This window comes from Labeo rohita, chromosome 1, assembly GCF_022985175.1.
Source record: "Labeo rohita strain BAU-BD-2019 chromosome 1, IGBB_LRoh.1.0, whole genome shotgun sequence".
NCBI classification, from domain to species: Eukaryota; Metazoa; Chordata; class Actinopteri; order Cypriniformes; family Cyprinidae; genus Labeo; species Labeo rohita.
In genome coordinates, this window is record NC_066869.1 from 16,632,694 (window position 1) to 16,652,855 (window position 20,162).

At 37.4% G+C, this 20,162-nt stretch overlaps 1 protein-coding gene across 1 annotated transcript; it reads left to right on the forward strand.

The window, feature by feature from the left end:
* Positions 1-3,761: 3,761 nt before the first annotated feature.
* Positions 3,762-19,796, forward strand: spred2a (sprouty related EVH1 domain containing 2a). The gene is made up of 6 exons (XM_051138905.1): positions 3,762-4,155; positions 10,568-10,751; positions 10,834-11,002; positions 11,098-11,162; positions 15,319-15,468; positions 16,799-19,796. Exons 1-6 carry the CDS (start codon positions 4,130-4,132, stop codon positions 17,486-17,488), a joined length of 1,284 nt encoding a protein of 427 aa, XP_050994862.1. The 5' UTR covers positions 3,762-4,129; the 3' UTR covers positions 17,489-19,796.
* The last annotated feature ends 366 nt before the right edge of the window (positions 19,797-20,162 follow it).

Below are 20,162 nucleotides of genomic sequence, written 5' to 3' on the forward strand. Positions count from 1 at the left end.
ACTTCTTAAAGGAGACGCAAAGGGAGACCAACGCGAACCCGTGCGTAAAGAGCGCACAACTGTATTACGAGCACGCAGGCCACTGGAAAAATCCCGTATAGCATTTCAGAACCCAAACGAAAGTTTGTCATTTTTCATACTGGACACGATTTTTTTTTTCATACTTTCATACTTTTTTTCGTACTTGGCAGCAATAACCCAACCAACAGTTTGAAAGTTTAAGGTAACAGATGACCAAATTAGTTTTGCTAGCGGCCACTGTACCAGTTTGTGTCTCATTACCCTATGGAATTAGATTTTTTATTTTAAATAATCCTAATAATGGCACATGATAATGACGCCTATTTAAGTTTAAACCATTTAGTTTTATTAAGAAAGAAACGGAAATTTGTAACCGGCAAAATTCGAAAAATTAAAAACATAAATAGAACACTGCTTAGATTCGATGTTCTAAATACATCATCTAATTTAAATCAAGGAAGGAGAAGAAGGAAACGGACCAGCAGTGATCTAACGTAAACTGTATTTATTAACCATCCTTGTGGCGCCCTCTAATGGCATTACATGCGTTAAAAAGATTTCCCCAAACACTTTGGTGACCGCGTTATAACTGCTTCAACTTAAAGCTGAAGGCTAAAAGTCTATCTTCTTTTGTTCTTTTATTTATTTTTACCTACCCTGTATTATTTAACCTAAATGTTAACTGGCAATGACAACAGTTTTCAACATAAGCTGTTTTACCGAGACCTTTTCTCATTCATACTCGTTTTATACTGATGCACATTTCATTTTTTTGTTGTTGTTGCAGATCTATTTTTGCTACATGTAATACTCGTTTCTGATTGTCGCAACATAAAAGTTATTAAAAACAAGTTATTAAAGCAACCGACTCCTTTCACCACGTGGTGGCACTATATGAACAGATTTGACTCAAGGCGTAACGCATGGAGTGAATTTGAGTTTGGGACACATTTCATTTTAAAACGGCCTTACTATTCCAACCATTTCCACTATTGCGGATTTATCGGCGTTTTAGTTTGTATTAAAGATTCTTTCTCCTTACAAGTAGTATTTAATCCAAAGTACATCCTTTCCTCAAGTCTACAAAATCTACTTGTGTTTTTGTTTCAGAAAACATTTATCAAAAGCTAGTGATGGTATTTTAATAACTTTGCCTCTGACTGTGCTGAAGAGTCTGAAAAACAGGAAACTCCTGATTCAAGTTCAACGACCACTACATTTTACCTACTTATCCCTTTGTTTTTGAGGCTAACTGGTCAAGATTTATATGTAGTTTTTTCTAAAGAAATGCCTAGAAAAATATGATTTATATTTATCTAATAAATCATTAGATGCTACAAGCTGATCATTTGCTACTGCACACCTAGTGTCTGATTGTTTCTTAAAAATGGCCACTGACAATCACAAGAGCAGATGGCAGTTTAAAACCTTTAAAAAATGATGTGGAATATTTATGCTCAGCTCTAATATTTTTTATCAGTATACTGCACTCTTTGTTGTTTTCTGAGTAGCCTGTATGTATAGTTTAAGTCATAGGTTTACATACACCTTTCAGAATCTGCAAAATACTAATAATTAAAAAGAATTTGCATGTTAATTAATGTTAAATAATTAAATTGCAAGTTATTTTTATTTAGTACAGTCCTGAATAAGCCTTTTCACATAACATTTACGTTTAGTCCACAAGACATACTATTTCCATTTACACAAATGTAAAGTTTATATATTTGATTATTAATACAGTGTGTCATTACCTGGATGTTCCACAACTTTTTTTTAATGATAAGTCCAGTGTTTGCCCTGAATCATTTTCAACAATGACTGATCCATCATTTTTAAAAACACTCACTTATGCTCTGAAAGGAAACACAATGCATTAAAAATCAGGGGGTGTAAACATTTGCACAGGATGACTGGAAGTAAATTGTTCTTAGTTTGTCTTCTGGAAAATAAGTATGTATTTTATGTAACTTCTGAAGGGCAGTACTAAAAAAAAAGGACAATTTCCATGCACCAATCATCATGTTCAGAAGTTTACACCCCCTGGCTTTCCAAAAATGAGAAATCTGTTATCATTTATTTACTCTGAACTTGCAAACCTGTGTTGGTGCCGGTAGCCTCCAGGTTAGTGCGCCAACATATACAGCGCAACTGTGTTCACGACGACCCGAGTTCAATTCCCATCTCGAGGTCCTATGCCGATCCCACACCCTTCTTTCTTATCATCTCTCCACTGTCCTAACTGAATACTAAAGAGACCAAAAATATAACTTATAAGTATATAACTGAGCAGGGTAGTAACTGACTACACGTAATCTAGGTTACAAAATCAGATTCCAAAAATCAAGTACTTGTAATTACAGTGTAATACATTCAACTTGTACAGATTACCGTGACATTTTATGGATTTCATGATTACATATTATTCACAAAATGCCATTACATCATTCATAATTTATTGATTTTCTTTTAAATTTTCCTTTCTAAAACTCATACTGTGTGTCATACCATTTAGCTTTGACTATAGTCACAATATAGAATGGTCATGTAAATGTCATGTAAATAATTTTGCAAACCGTGCTTCCGAATTTGGGTGAAAAAAAATGTTAAAAAAAATGTTTATTCATGTAATGCAGGGATTCCCAAATGTTTCTGTCAGCCAAACCTTTTTGACATGAAATATTTACTTGAATATGGTATATATCAATATGGTATGTTTAATGGTAAACAGGTAACCTAGATTACGTTACTAACTACAGTTTTCATCATGTAATCTGTAATCAGTAACAGACTACAATTTGTAATCCATCCAGCTCTGCAAAGGTTGATAGCAGCTATTGACTTTCAAGAAATATTATAGAAGTCAGTGGCTACCAGCAACTGTTTGGTTGCTCCTTTGATGTAGTATGTTACCATGAGCATCAGTTAATATTTGCAGTTTTGATAATCCAGGTAAAAACAAACTGTATTAAGAATAAAGAGTATTATAAATTAGCAGTGATAAGCACAAAACGAAAAAAAAAAATCATTAGGATATTAACTAAAGATCATGTTCTATGAAATACGTAATTTTTAATTAGTAATATGCATTGTGAAGAACTTCATTTAAACAACTTTAAAGGCGATTTTCTCAATATTTAGATTTTTTTTTTTGCACCCTCAGATTCCAGATTTTCAAATAGTTGTATTTCAACCAAATATTATAACAAACCATATCAATGGAAAGCGTATTTATTCAGCTTTCATATGATGTATACATCTCGATTTTAAAAAATGACCCTTATAACTGGATAAGTTATTATACTTAGATAAAGTATTAAGATGGTCCTTTAAAAGCATTTTATTTAAATGTAATATAATGTAATTACAAATCAAAGGTAATCATTCTGAATTTCCTACAGCCTGGCCTGTATTGTAGATGGGTTGTTGCTAGTCCAATATGTTCTGCATCTTAAACCAGCTAGAAACCAGCTGCCATGGTTAAACTGGATTTCTAGCAGTGCCAAAACACAGAAATGTGTGTTCTCATGAACTTTGTTCACTTTAAGTTTTAAAGGCCGGATGCCTTAATAATAAGCCAGATCTAGATTAAGGTGAGAGGAGGCACTAGGTGGCAGGACGTTGGCACAGCCCGTCACACCGGAGATCCCTCAGTCCAAAACGGGCTGCAGTCGTTCCAATGTGACGTCATTGCTTCCGCAACACCCCCCCCCCCCTTCTCCTCACTGCCCCCCCACCTCCAGTGTCGGCGGCTCTCGCCTGCTGCTGACTACACAATCCAACATGGAGTAATGAGAGATGGGGCTCCTCTTCGAGACCAGCGCGCAGTCTTCAGCCACGGCAGGCGACGCGAGACGAAAAAACATGATGTAGCCATCGGGATGTTGCATAACGCGAGGATTAACCAGATGCATGGCAAACCGTGAGGGATAAAGCGCGGTGCGCGGAGAAAGGACGAAAATAAGGAACGCTGAAACGGATTTGGGGGAAACTCGTTGATGCACTGGACTTTAAAAAGGCGAGGTGGAAAATCGAGACGACATGAAGCCCGAACGCTGCGTGCCCGCGGTGGGATATTATTTTTATTGTAGGTGAAACGTGGGGAAACATGACTGAGGAATCGCACCCAGACGAGTGAGTATTCACTTTTTGCGAAAACGACGCATGTGGACACGAATGGAAATCTTATGCTCGTGTCCAAGAATGCGTTCCCGAGCTATACGAGGGGTCACTCATATGCAGGGAATTCGTGCATGCTCTTCCCAGAGAGACGTTGGAGATGTTAATACTAAGAAACAATGCAGTGTCAAAGAGATTTGAGTGCTGGGCCCCTGCTGCAGGGCTCTGGTCTCAAACCGAGAACTGGGGGAGGAGGAGGGGCTCGAGCGGAAACATTTTGTGGAGGGATCCTTTACTGAATACCTTATATCACGTCGACTCTAAAGGCGAATTAGCGCTCCGAGGGAGCAAACAGGCGACTGCAAAGTTCAAAAACACACAACGCTTGAGCAACGAGCTCGTGTGCGCTCTCGCAGCGGCCGTTCTTAGCGTCTTTCTTTGTGGTGGTCTGACATGCTATATCCGCCATTTCTTTTTCGTGAATCGCTCTCATTTGCATACTGTCCTTCATTCATAAAAATACAGACGGGGGCGCGCACAGCAGAGAGAGAGAGAGCGCTTCAGAGCTGTGCTGATGTTAAAGCAGGCCCTATATGGCATATACAGGCCTATATGTGCTTTTAAATGTTGAATTTAATCACACAGCTTCCTACATTTGCGAGAAACAAAAGCGAATGTAAACATACGATGAATTGCACGATCGTAGCTCACAGTATTGGTTGTAGCAGCAGCAAGTATATATATTTTTTGCCACATTCTTCTGCCTAACATAAACACTCATATCTCACGGTACTTTGACTCAAGCCGATCAAAGTCTCGCTAATAGCATTAGGGCCGAGTTAAACGGCTCGTTAACTTAGTGAGCTCTTTAGGGGCTTAAAATTAACTTCTGTAACATATACTCAACCTGTATTAAGGTTATGTTTACTTGGTCTGGTTTTATGTGGCAGTCCGTTTTGATAAAACGATTACTTGAGTCTTTATAGTTAATACTTGAGTAACAATTATTCTTAAAGAATAAACTGGTGTTGTAACAAGTATATTGTATAACTTTACAGTTTTATAACTTTACTTTTATACAGTATTATAAGAGTGATGTGTTGTTACTACTCCTACGCCAATTGCAAACAGACATTTTATATTGTGAGCTTGAATCAATTATCAAATTTACTAGCTTAGAAACAGCTAGGAAAAACCCAAGACAAACAATTCTAACATATGTGTACGTGTTTGTTTAGTCATGTCAAAAACATTTATTTTCATTTGCCACACTCCACACAGTTAGTCAACTGTCTTTAAACCTTTTAAAGTAACACTAGGGTTTTGTTATGTATTTATTATGTGCAAATCCGTAATGACGCGAACTAACCGTCACTTGTTTCTATGGTTAACTTTTCGCGCTAGAGCGATTTTTAAGCGCGAAGTCATTTAGCGCACTCTGACTGAACTTGTAATCGAACTTTTTTGATCACTGACAAAGTGTTTAATACACCGACCACCCCGAACTTTGCAGGAACGGCCGGTTGTGCAAAAGTTACATTTTTCATTTTAATTGCTTGAACTCAACTTGTATTTCCTCTGCTTGAGATCTATCACCCCGAAGCTGGTGGGGAATTTTTCTTATTTAAATTTATGGCACCTTCACACCCGTTTGAGTAAATACGTGTGTCACGCTGGGATGTAAAGGCCCATATAATAGCCCGAGGTTGTGAAATGTTGACTTTTATCGGTGGAGGGGAGGGCTACGGACTGCTCTAAAATGGGAGGAGGTTTCTGAGAAGGCGCTCCCGGGATGATTGTGAAGGGAAACAATGGTGAGAGGATTAAACAAAGATCCGGCGGAAGTGAAAGAGGTGGGTGAAGCGGTGAAGCGTAACTTCGCTGTCACGCCCCTCGATTGTTTGATTCTCAATGACGTGCCAATAATGAATGGATTACTCTGCACAATTCATTTCACTGGAAGGAAATCTTTCTCTTTTACCTAATAGGCATATCTTTCTTTTTGTGTAGTCTAAACCGTTATGACCCCAGGTATCACTGATTCATGTCTTGCAAGTTTAAAAGATATATCTGGATACTTTAACAACACTTAAAAAGTCTGAATGCTATTGCATGAGGTTGCAAAGCAGCTGCAAAATAAATGCTAGACTTAATATCAGAGGTAACTTTACTGACTGTCCAAAATGCTTTTTAGGTCATTGATTTTTTTTTTTTTTTTTTTTATATACAAACTTAAGTTAGTTCACTCAAAAATGAAAATTCTGTCATTTACTCACCATCGAGTTATTCCAATCCTTCATGAGTTTTTTTCTTTAGTTGAGCATGAAAGATGACATTTTGAACAGTGTTGGTAAACAAACAGTTGATGTAGCTATTGACTTCCATAATATGGAAAAAGTAATAAAAGAGGGTTTTCGTGACGTGTCATCAATCGGCCATATTGGCAGCACTCAATGTAAACAATGCCGCTAAACTGAATTAAACTCGCATATTTTGCTGATTATTGCTGCTAAAAATGATCAATTATTGTCATGTTTTGAGCTGTACTAATCTGTCAGAGTGGGGAAAAAACATTTCGAGTACTACAGACTGCCAAAAGTTGTAACAAATCAAGGAGAGTAGTGCTAAAAACTGTCTGAGGAACAAAAGGCATTTGTGATTGGCCAAACTGAACCAGGATTTCCAGGGCAACAATCTTGAAAACATTCGTGAAATATTAGGCTAGTATCTTAATTAATACTGTTTGTACGTATCTTTACAACTTATAAACTTAGTTAATTATTCCTTCTCTATATGGAACAACATGAGGGTGACTAAATGATGACAGATTTTAATTTTTGGGTGAACTATCCCTTTAAGTTTGTGATATATGCTTGATTGCACTGAAAGTGTATTTTTAAGCAGGTGTTTGTTGTCTAACACAGTGACATTCATGTAGTGTTTAATTGTGTTTTGAGGATCAAAATACATTTCATTGCCAAAGATCTTTATCACAAGACCTGGAGTAGAGGAAAATAGCCTGTTTATTTTAAATTCTTATTGTTTGAAAGTGTAGTTTATGGACATTGGATTGCACATGTATCGCTGTTGCATCACTCGAAACCATCGGCGCCCGCTTTATGTATTTTGAGTTTTCTTAAATGATACTTTCTAAGAAGGCTTATGCATGTACTAGGATGTTCTCACTACTTCCTGTGCGTTATTGCAAATGACCTCTGGGCCATTATGTCTTGTGTCACGATGCATATCTTCTCTCGTTGTCACTTAAGTTCAGAATTATTCAAATTAACTGGATAATGCAGGTTCATTGCGACTGAAAATTTAGGGATAGATGTCACTGTTCGGGACTGGCAGCTTTAAAGGATTAAAAAATGAAAATCCTGTCATTATTTACTTACCCTCATGTCATTCTGTTGAGTAAATGATGACAAGATTTTTGGTTCAGAGTTTTCTGGAAACTGTAGAATGCTGTTTGTTTGACTTTTCTGGAGTGGAATGCGAGTTCCTCAAAAACGTGCTGAGCAAACCAGTGGCTCCCCATTGGTAATGACTGTAGCCTGAAGGTGTGTGTACGTGCTCACGTGAACTGGCTGGCGCCCAGACCGCAGAGCCGGATGCCCTCTCCAGCCTCTGGGCGTTTGGGAAGAGCCGTTGGGGAGGGGAGGAATGCAATCTATATTGATCACACCGGCGTGACCTATATGCAGCACCATTATGGGTCAATAATATCTGAAAGGGGACGAGAGTGACATTGAGGTAAAGTCAGTTCACACAAACCCTCTGCATAGTTCTGATGGATTTACGGTAAGGATAAGGATTGATTTCCGAGCCAATGCTCACTGGAAGTGTGAGGGGTAGTGAAATGCAGAACGACGAGACTGCAGCACACTGATGGGAATTAAGTTTTAAAGAGTGGAAGAAGATGGGAATGAAACGTTTTTCCTTTGTATGTTGTTCAGTGTGTGGGAGACAATGGTTGCTATGGCAGCTGCATATGTCATTGCATTGTGTACACTGTGAATTAGCCACTTTCACGTTTACATTTAACTATTTAGCAGATTTAATCCCAAATTATTTCGATGATAATCTATCTAAAGTCCGATGACCAAAATCTTTTATTATGCTATGAGCAATTTGATATCATGGGAAAGTCACAAGTTAAATACTTTATAGTTTTATCTGTGTATGTAGACACTAACCAAAGGATGTGATTGTATATGCATTAAGTCTGAAGTAAGCATTAAGTCTTAGTAATTTTACAGACTCCAGCTAAACCTCAGGCTGAGATAAAGAGGAAATGAAATCACGTTCTTGCTGTTTACATTTATTTCTCAACATACGTGCTGATTTTTTTAACGCAAGTTCCTGTGTGAGCTTGTGATGTTCTCCATACCATGATGTTACTGCTGATGTGTTCATTGCGGGAGACCGTTCCTCTAAAGAAATAATTCACCAAAAAAGAAAACTTGAAATGCCCTCACCCTCAGGTCATCCAAGATGTAGATGAGTTTGTTTCTTCATCAGAACAGATTCTGAGAAATTTAGCATCGCTTGTTCACCAATGGATCCTCTGTAGTGAATGGGTGCCGTCACAAGTAATCTATAATAGCGCTTCAATCAGTGAAAAAGCCTGTTGTCAACTCACGTCAAAATCCACTGACATACTTGTTTAAGACTGTTTTATGGTGCTTGATATGTGCATATTTCTCTCCTGATTCGGTCAAGACAGCTTTTTCACTGGAGAAAGCAATATTATGCATAGAGGATATATTTTTGCCAGAAGCAATGATGGACTGGAGTGGTGTGGATTACTTTCGAATTATTGTGATGTTTTTATCAGCTGAGTCTCATTCTGACGGCACCCATTCACTGCAGAGGATCCATTTGTGAACAAGTGATGCTAAATTTCTCCAAATCTGTAATGATGAACAAACTCATCTACATTTTGGATGGCCTGAGGGCGATTTGGTGAACTATTATTTTAACCGACTGTACTTCAAGATACATCCCAAAATGCCACGTAGCAAATGGCAAAATTAAAGAAGAGGCTAAATTTCTGTGTAGCTGTTAGTGGACTTAAATCATTGTGAAATGTTTTGAAGTTGAAGCACAAAATTTATGTGTTTTCTTGATCAAACACGGTTGACATTTCCATTCTTTGCAGATGCTTTTTTATTACCAAACCAGCTGAAGGAAATATGAGAGTGATTTGTATTTGGTACTTGTATTTAAACACTTCCTTTGCACTTTAAAACAAATTTGTGGACGTTTAGCTGTGAAGCAAGTGTGTATGAAAGTTAAAGAAGTAAATCAGCTGTTCTGATGTTAACTGGCAAATTCATTCCAGTGTTAATAGGCGGCCTGTAATCGAGGCCTAAAGATGTGTGTGAAGTTCCCATGCTCTGCCGCAGTCAGTATGTAAATTATATCCTGAGAAATCCTGATCTCAAGTTTTGCATTTGCTAAACCGTCTGTCATATTTTGCACATGGTTGCACATAAACTGTCAGCCAGTTTATTTTGGACGGCATTATCATATCTCTGCATAAGGCGTATCACTGTCCTTAAACAACGACCGGAAATCTCATCAGCATAACGAACATCATCCTCTTTAAGATTTCAATAGAAACCTCATTTGCAATGCAGAGCTGTCATTTGGGAGCTCAGGCATCTTACAGAATGGATTATGATGTCATCATTATGAGTCAAGTCTGGGCCAATCAGGCTGCTAGGTTGCTGAAATATTAGCATAAGCTTTGAATCATCAAACCAAGAAGCGAAGAAGGCTCATTTGAGAATCGCAAAACCGCTTACTGACACTCAAGTCAGCAAATTTTTTATGTGTATATATATCTTAAAATACATCAGATGTTTTGGCCTTTTCATGACATAAGTAGTTTCAAATGGTTTCAAAAAAAACCACAAGAAAACAGTTTGTTCATTAAAAAAACACAGTATAATAATTCAGATATGTACAGATTTATAGTTTTTGTCTTGTTAAATGGTTACACCCCTTGACACTTATAGTCAGTAATTCCGAATTTTTATTGAAAATGAAATAAACTTATTACAGTGTTTATGAATCATTTTTAATGTTAGTAAGTTAGCTCAGGTCCATTAAATAATATTAAAAGATGCAATGTTGGAATTAACATTGAACAATATTAATAAAGCATTTATTAATGTAATGTCTCATCAATTTTGTATTGTTAGTTTATTGTTAAATCAACTAATGTTAACAAATGGAACCTAATTGTAAAGTGTTGCCATAAACAGTTTAAAAAAATGCATAAAACCAACATGAATACAAAGTAACTTTCTGAAAACTTGCCACATGTGTTTTAAACTAGCCGTCTTCTTTTAATCATCTCTGACATTCTTATTTGTCATCGAACCACATCACAACATCCTTGTGTCTCTCCCCGCAGTGACAGTTACATAGTGCGAGTGAAAGCTGTGGTGATGACGAGGGATGAGTCTAGCGGGGGCTGGCTGGCTCAGGAGGGTGGTGGTCTCAGTCGAGTGGGTGTCTGTAAGGTGGTCCCAGCTGACCTGGAGCTCCTGGGACGGAACGGCTTTCTCATCTTTGGAGAGCGGCTCAAAGACAAGCAGGTTAGAGAGTTTGTCGACGTGTGTGAATCTCCATTGTAAAATTTGGTCCTTCAACCCTAATGGCTCTGTTTGTGTTGAGCAGGTGATCCTACAGTGCTTTCTGAAGAAGGATCTGGTGTACACTAAAGCCACGCCCACTTTCCATCACTGGCGAGTGGACAACAGGAAGTGCGGCCTGTCGTTCCAAAGCCCCGCCGACGCCCGAGCCTTCGATCGCGGTGTGAGGAAGGCCATCGAGGACCTCACAGAGGGTGAGTGGATTCGTGAGGAACATGAGAGAGGTTTACTGTTAAATGTGTTACACTTTGACTATGATTATAACATGAATCTGTTTTTTTCCCTCTAGGCTCCACTACTTCTTCTTCCACGCTGCAGAATGAAGCCGAACTGGGTGATGATGACGTGTTCACGGTGAGTCTCGGAGTAGAGTGTCTATATTTATGGGTTAAATGATTAGTTCACTTCCAGAATAAAAATGTCCTGATATTTTATTCACCCCTATGTCATCCAAGATGTTCATATCTTTGTTTCTTCAGTCGCAAAGAAATTAAGTTTTTAAAAGAAAACATTCCAGGATTTTTCTTCTCTGCACGATCCCAGACGAGGAATAAGGGTCTTATCGAGCAAAACAATCAGTCATTTTCTAAGGGTGTGTTCACACTTGTCATGTTTGGTTTGATTAAAACGACGGAGATCATTTCTGAAATGCAGTGAAAACGCGAGGATCATTTTCATTTTAAAATGCTATTTTAAAACGAAAACGCACTAGTGTTAAGAGGGCCTAAGTGTAAATGATGCCATTCGAACCCTGGTGCGCACCAAACAAGTGGACCGCTAAAAAGATGGGTCTCAGTCCACTTCCAAACAAACTCTGGTGCGGTTCAAATGAAATATGAATGCAACATGGACCAAATACTTCTAAACAAACCAAAAACAGGAAGTAATGACAAGATGCGACGCTATGCGGCATGATTTTACGAAGGGAACAAGCAGTGTATTCAAAACAAAATGAGCAGAGGGCAAACGTGGAGCAACGCGGAGGTAAAATACCTTTTATGAGCTCTTTATGAGTTTGCAGGAGATGAAAATAAAATCATATACACGCAACAATGAGCGCGCTTAGTCTAGCAGACGGCATTAGGTGTATTCAACTTAAAGCGGCGGTAAGCAGACAGATTAGTTAATGGGTACTTTTATGTCATACATTTAAAAGTTTCTCCACCCCAAAATGAAAAGTTTGTCATTAATTATTAACCCCTTGCTGTCTATGGGAGGGTCAGAGAGCTGTCAGAATGCATCAAAAATATCTTAATTTGTGTTCCAAAGACGAACTAAGCTTTTATGGATTTGGAACACATGCGGGAGAGTAATTAATTCCAAAATGTTAATTTTGGGGTGGAGTAACTCTTTAAGTCGAACGCACATTTTCCTTCTGTTGGAGTGTTTGGTGAGTTCTGTCACAAAATATACGTCATTCAACCCGACCAATCAGGTTGTGAACATATCGCTATGCCTTTTGGTTCGGTATCTTTAGGTTCGCTGTCAAAAATGCCAGTGTGAACACTAAGCGGACCAGGACCAAATGTATCATTTTCCTTTTTGGTCCGGACTAATTGAACCAAACAAAGTGTGAATGCACCATAAGAAAAATATAAATTTGTATATTTTTTTAACCACAAATGCTTGTCTTGCACTAGTTTGACCTCATGCATTATGAAATCACGAAAGCGCGGTGTAGGCAGAAGTACCGACCCAGTGTTTACAAAGCAAACGTGCAAAGAAATGGCCTTTACAAAATAAGATAAAACAACAATGTTGGACGATTTTGAAGTTGGAGGAATATTTTGAAACTAAGTACACAGATGAAGAACTAACCACACATGACCTTTCCAACGTGATTGCGTAATGCGTAAAGACGCATATGTGAATTACAGAGCTACTGCAAGATGAAGATTTGTGGTCAAAAAGCATATTTTTTTTTCAAAAAAAAAAAAAAAAAAAAAAAAAAAAAAAAAAAGACTGATCGTTTCACTAGATAAGACGCTTATTCCTCATCTAGGATTGTGTAGAGCCCTTTGAAGCTGCACTGAAACTTGGACCTTGCAATTTGGATCTTCAACCCATTGGGAACCATAAAAGTCCACTATATGGAGAAGTGTTTTCATCAAAAAACTTAATTTATTTGTAACCTTAGAAAGAAAGATATGAAGATCTTGGATGACATAGGGGTGAGTAAATTATCAGGAAGTTAAAATTCTAGAAGTGAACTAATCTTTTAATATCATGTATATTAATGAATATACTGAAATTATGGCTCATCTTTGTATCCACTTTCTTAGTAATAAACAGCAAGATTTACTTGGACAGATTGTTTTAATATGACATGTCATGTATTTGTGCACATTTCTGAGTGATGAAATAAACCGTAGAAGTGATTCACTTAAACAATTTGAACTGATTCATAGTAATGAATCGACATGAGGTTTTAAAAACTCTTTTTTTGCATCCACGCGTTATTTAACTATATATTACCAGAACAAAAGTGTTATTATAATCTTTTTTCTATTTATTTATCTATCCATGCTCTAAGAATAGACACTGTTAATGGGTCAGCTGCCAGTATTTTTCTGTTGGCTGGTTTTGTCAAGTATGTGTGTGTGTGGGCTGTGCTCAGGAAGTGACCTTTGCTCCCTTTCGTCCTCCTATTGCTCCTAATTCAACACAACAAAGCCACGCCAAAGTCTTCAGATACAAAAGTCCACTTATCACACGCCAGCATTCAGAAACTCACGATTATACAGAGTAAAGAAACGCAAGTGTGCGTTTCTTGTAGTTTGACTTGAGGTTTTAGGTGTTTAGTGATCAGCGTTTGCCATGGTCTCTCAGCAGTGGTGTTCCTCTAATCGCTAACTTTAGAAGTTTATGACTCACAGCTATTCATACAAGCCCAGCCAGACACTGATTATTACTAATCAGAGTAGTCAGTCGCTCCTAAGTTTAGAGAGGGAGAGATGGGATGTGTGCGGTAGGTTTAGAATGGGCAGCAGCTGTTGGATGTCTAATTCCCTCTGAGGTAAAGTCTAAAGTGATAATTAGCACAGCCACAAATACATTTCCATCCAGACATTACACACACACACACACAACTCTGCATGTACTTAGTATGCATGTAGTATGCATTCACACTGACTTACACACTTTTATCTATCTATCTATCTATCTATCTATACACTACAGTAAAAAAATGGTTAACTGTGTGTATTTATGTAATATTATTAAATGCATTATAATTAACAAGGCAGTGTACTTTAATGAAAAAAAAATTGTAATAAAATTAAGAAATAAATTATAACCTATTTATAAGTGAATGGTATAAATTACCTCATAATGTATATTTAAAAACACAATATATGTTTTATTTTTTGTAAATATAATGTATAATGGTGAACATTTATATTTTCATTTTCATGGTGAACATTTATATTTAACAAAATGACTTTTTACAGTAAGATACTGTAAAAATTATGTTAGCAAAATTAACATTTAGAACAACATCGATATACTTAAATGTTAAAATATTGTTAAAATGATGTTTGTTTAGTTAATTTTTAATTTCTGGTTAAAACATAAAATAATGTTCCCAGAAATCCAAAAGGATGCATCATATTGGCTGATATTGTAATTACATAGTCATTTCTTCTTATTTTTCTGTTGTGCATATTGGGGTGTTTATGGTATGGTATGTTATGTTGTGTAGGTAATGTTTACTGCATTATTTAGTGTGTGTTTTTCACATGTGTCATCCTGATGCTGCAGCTGCCAGATCTGCGCTGTAAATTTAACAAACGTGTTTTACAGTGTAGTGTAGATTTCAGTCTTTGCAGAAGAAAGGAGCCAGATGACTTAAGAGAGTCGAGCTGTGTTTGTAATCATCTCAAGCTCTTTCTCTCTCTCTCTCTCTCTCTCACTCACACACACACACACTTGAGTTATTGATGGCTGTGTGGCTCTCTGTCAACTCTTAAAGCAGATGCTTTCACACACACACACACACACACACACACACACACACACACTGCTGGCTCTCGTTCAGGCTCCAGGCTTCAGGAAGAGCCACAGGAAGGAGACAGTGTGGATTTCAGGGGTTGAAGGTCAGAGATAATAGTGCTGATGATAGTACTCAAGCACTTCATTTACACAAACCTCGGGCGTCCGTACACAGGGTCAAAGGTCAAGCAGAATGACCCGTGCTGTGTTGTTGTGGAACGTCTGAAATGTTTTTAGACAAACACTTTCTGCTTTTTTCTTTAAATGTTAAATGTTAAGTGATGATTTGATGCATTTCAGTGTTCTATTTTTCTGCTCAATCCAAGTTATAATCAATCTTATATCATGGTAACATTATAAATCTCTACAGGGTTATTTTTGCTTGAAATTCAGCGAAAAATACAACTGTGTGACCCTCGTTCAAGGGCGGGGAGCCATTTGGTTTGTGCCACCGTGATCCTGCCAACATGCTCAAATTGGGAAACAATTTCTATTCTTGCTCTCTCTGTCTGTCCGTCAGAATGCCACAGACAGCTCGTCTAACTCTTCTCAGAAGAGAGAGCCGTCCATGCAGACGCTCGCACCAATCAGCTTCTCCGAGCCCCACCACTGCATTCTGGGACATCTCTACGACCAACACAGACACTCTGACCGTTTCTACCTGGAACAGGTGAGTCTGTCTGAATAATTTGTGTAAAATTAAGTTATTATGCCATCATGATGTACTGTTTTAGTGAACTTTGAGTCTTTACTTAGTATATTATTTAAACACTGGGGGCGGTATATTGTTTCCATTGTTATATAATAATTTTGGTAACACTTTACATTAAGATTCATTAGTCAACATTAGTTAACTACATTAGTTAACATGAACAAAGAATGAACAATACTTCTACAGCATTTAGTTCATGTTAATTTCAGCATTTACTGATGCATTATTAAAATCACAAGTTGTGTTTGTTAACATCAGTTAATGCACTGTGAACTAACGTAAACAATGAACAACTGTATTTGTATTACCTAACATTAACAAAGATTAATAGTGTAATAAATGTATTGTTCATTGTTCGATCATGTTAATTAATACAAATTAAACTAATGTTAACAAATGACACCTGATCGTAAAGTGTTACCATACTTTTTAAATATTTTGTCTGTTTTATGTATTTGTTTGAATCTTTTTTAAATAAATTAACTTTGTTAATTAAATTACATTTTGTTTATATAAATTAAATTCTATAAACTTAAAAATTATATCTATCTAAACACAATAAAAACATTTATGACATTTTAGAAAATTTAAAAAAGCTGTTATTTGTAAACAACCTATATATATATATATATATATATATATATATATATATATATATATATATATATATATATATATATATATATATATACACACACACACATTCATATATGCCTTATTTGTGTGTATTTATATGTAATTTATTATATTTTGAAATTCAGTATAATAAATTGAATAGATTTTTAAGTTATAAATGTAAAATATAATATATTTCATATATTTAAATTTTAATTTAATTTTTTTTTTTTTTTTTTAAGAAGTGTTATGTTAAAATAATGTAATATTCCATCAAAATCAATGCTCATGCAAAGGGATTGCTCTTTCTCACTCAGTTCATTTTTGGGTCAGTTGAAGAAAAAGGAGTTTGATACTTTTAAAGAAAGTATAAAATATTAAAATATAGCAATAACTATTCCTATGCAAAAGAGCATGGGTAAAACATGACTTAATTTAGCCACAAAAGGCATCATCCTGTTAGACCTGACTTGACTGTTGTTTTAGTGTGATACTATGCTTTTTATGCCTTTTTATCCTTTAAAGATAACCAGCAGCAATATGTGATATTGAATATTTATCATAAAATATTCAAGATTGCCTGCTATCTGCTACTAGTCTCTTATATCTGTCTTTTCAGAAATTTTTGGATATTTATCCATATTGTGTTTAATGCTTTCTTTCTGCCGTACAGACGGTGCCCATGTTCCCGTGTCCCCGTCACGTAAGGTTTCACGAGGAGGAGGAGGAGATTGTCCGGATTAACCCACGCGAGCGCTCTTGGTTAACGGGCTACGAGGACTATCGCCACGCCACCACAGCGACACGGGCCAAACCCCTGCGGCCAGAAGCCACGGACGCTTACGTTCACCTCGCTAAGAGCGAACCTCCCAAACACGACTACACTTACTCGTACCCACTCAGTGGGGACGGACACACTCCCCGCGACGGCAAAACGGGCATCGGCGGCGGCGTGGTCACCGGTCAGCCGCGTGCACTGACCGCCAAATGGCTGCCGCGGCGCGTGGAGGACAGCAGAGAGCGCTTACGGTGCGTGTACTGTCAAAACATGTTCAGTCCGGCCGAAAACGGACGCGGGCGCTGCCAGGAAGCTCCGGACCCCGTGCAGACGTGCATTCGCCGGGTGAGCTTCATGTGGTGCGCGGACAGCCTGCTCTACCATTGCATGTCGGACCCCGAGGGCGACTATTCGGACCCCTGCTCCTGCGACGCCAGTGAAGAGCGCTTCTGTTTGCGCTGGCTAGCGCTCCTGGGACTGTCGCTGCTAGCGCCCTGCATGTGCTGTTACGCACCACTTCGAGCGTGTTACCACTGCGGCGTCGCGTGCCACTGCTGCGGCGGCAAGCACAAGGCCGCGGGGTGAGCGGGAAAACACGAGCACACATGCAGTTGGGAAAAACAACAAATGAAAAGTGGAAGAACTTGTGTTTCGCTTTGTTTTTTTTTTCCTTCCCGCTGTATTTCGGAGAGTCGGTCCATTTTGGTTTTGTTTTCTCAATTTAATTGTACTGGACAGCTGTCCTGGTTTGTATTTTTCTTTGTTTTTAAAAGAGTAACCCTCAGCTTCCATTTAAAAAGACTACACGATAAATATTCATTTATATATGAAAAGTATATATAAATATATGTAGATATAAATATATAAATCCAGGTACTTTATATTTTTATGCTCATGTGCTTTGAAGGTTTGAGTTGTTATCTTCCTTCCGTCTCGTCTGTGTTTTAACATGTTCGTTCGATTTGATTTTACTCTCTGTCAGCCTTTCGTTATGTCTCTACAATCAGAGGCGTCTCTTCTACTGTGATCCACTCCGTCTAGATAAGACAAACCCAGAGGAATCCAAAATAGCTGACCTGTAGGACGGTAGATCTCGTGTGTATGTGTGTGTGTGAGGTCAGAACGGATGTGGGAAATGTCATTTTGCCAAATTGCCAATATTAATTTGCTGTGTGGAAGATGGCAAACACATTGCTGCCCAAATGTAAAGTATGTGTGTGGGTGAACGTCATGTGCAGGTCATATTTCACCCCAAAATCAAGAGAAAATTGCTTTAGTTGGCTTATTTTAGGAACTTTTTAGCATTGTGGCATTATTTTCAGTTATTTTCAGTTTACCATCCAAAGTGTCATTACAAAAAAACTTAGTGGTGAAATGTTTTTCACTCAAAAACTGCTTCTAATTTTCACAAATTAATTGAAGTGAAATTTTAAAATAGTAAGTCTAAAAAATCATTTACCATGTAATTTCCATTATAACATACACTGCCCTCCAAAAGTTTGGAAACGCCCTAGAAAAGTAAGTTTTTGATTCATCAAAATATCCACCATTAGAAGCTGTTACAGCTCTGCATAATCTGGGTCTAAATTCATTGTATTCTAAACTTAATTGGCAATCAATTGTTGAAGCTAGTAAGGTGTGCTGACCCAAAAAACTTTTAAAAACCTGGGCCAAGTTTAAACCAGTAACCAGGCATCACAGCAAGTCTGACTTTGACATTTATATACTGCCATTATTACGTAATCAAAATGAAAATTATTATTGCTGGTCTTCAATGATAACATCAAGTTACTTTAATGTATTTGCACCAAAAAATGCTAAGGATTTATGCTGATATCGTCCAAAACCACACTTTACCAGGGGTGTTTCCAAACTTTTGGAGGGCAGTGTAAATGTTTTATTATAAGAAAAAAAGTTCAGCAGATATTACAGTATTTATGCACCTTTTTCCCATAAGAGCGGATGTGGCAATTTGCACATTTTATGGGTGTGGCTTCCTGTCTCAACTGCATCCAGCTATTTTTAGCTGTACAAAACAGCTTGTTTTGCTGCTTGATATTGCAAATTAGTGTCTTACCATTTTATTTTAACATATTATCTTAATTATGAACACACTGGTTTGTAGTGCAAACAGTTTTACCGTTTACTGCACGCTGTTATTCTTCTCGTTGTTTCCCTTTAGCAGCTAATAAAGTGGAAATCTCACTCATAAGCTTAATTCTGCATTGAAGAAAAAATATTCCAGTAGACTAAGTTGTTGCACTTCTGTAATAAATTACCTTAAAACAATATCACAATGCAAATACCTTAAAAAGTTCAATTTTGTGCTTGCTTTTGGGGTGCGATGAGCTGAACGTGTTCTTAAAAGGTTTCGTGAGATGTATGTGCCTGTAGATGTTTTGAAACGAAAACCAGCCTCAAAATCGATGTACCCCTCCTACAGGATGAAAAACACGATGTCTTTTTTCTCTGCCTTTGTCTTAAGCACAACACAAACGAGTACAACTAACAAACAAGAAAAAAGAACCATCTGAACACTGTGCAAGTCGTTGTGAAGTTCTCAAAATCTATTTCCAATTGCTGGCCTATCAGCATCGTCCTTCGAAACAACATCCAGCCAATCAGTGGACTGTGACAGCGTTGTCATGACGACTGTGATCCTATTTGTCAGCTGATGTTTTATGTCCTATCTGTCTCTCTCTATCTCTCTCTCTTTCTGGTGTCTATCCTCGATCTTCTCCCCCTCTTCCTGTGAAAAGCTTTTGCAGTAGTACTATCTGACGCGTGACTAAAGAGGAGCAGTTTTATTTTTTTATTGGTGTCCAGGAGAGTGAGTTCTCTGTCTGTCTGATGCTCCTGAACATTCTGAGATTAAAAGAAAGTGCCTGAATCAGCCAGTGCGTCTCACCCCTTCTGTCTGTTGTATTTCGCTGTTACGTCTTCGTTTTGACAGCTTTTACTCTTATTTGATTACAAAAGGTAAAATTTGACCATAACCAGTAAAGCGTCAGTTCTTGCTGAATCTCTTCCATGTTAATCTGATATTTTTATGCTACGCAATTCAAGATCATTTGTCGATCGACATTTGTTGTTGAGTGCAACAGAAAGGTTTCAGAAGTAAAAATCGTATTCATTTTCTCCATAGAGATTCATTTTAAGCAACAATGTAAATGTTTTGCAAGCTCGGAAACTGTTAAATGTTGGTATATAATATGTCTCACATTTCAAATGTATTTAAAAAATTGTTCCCAACACTCAA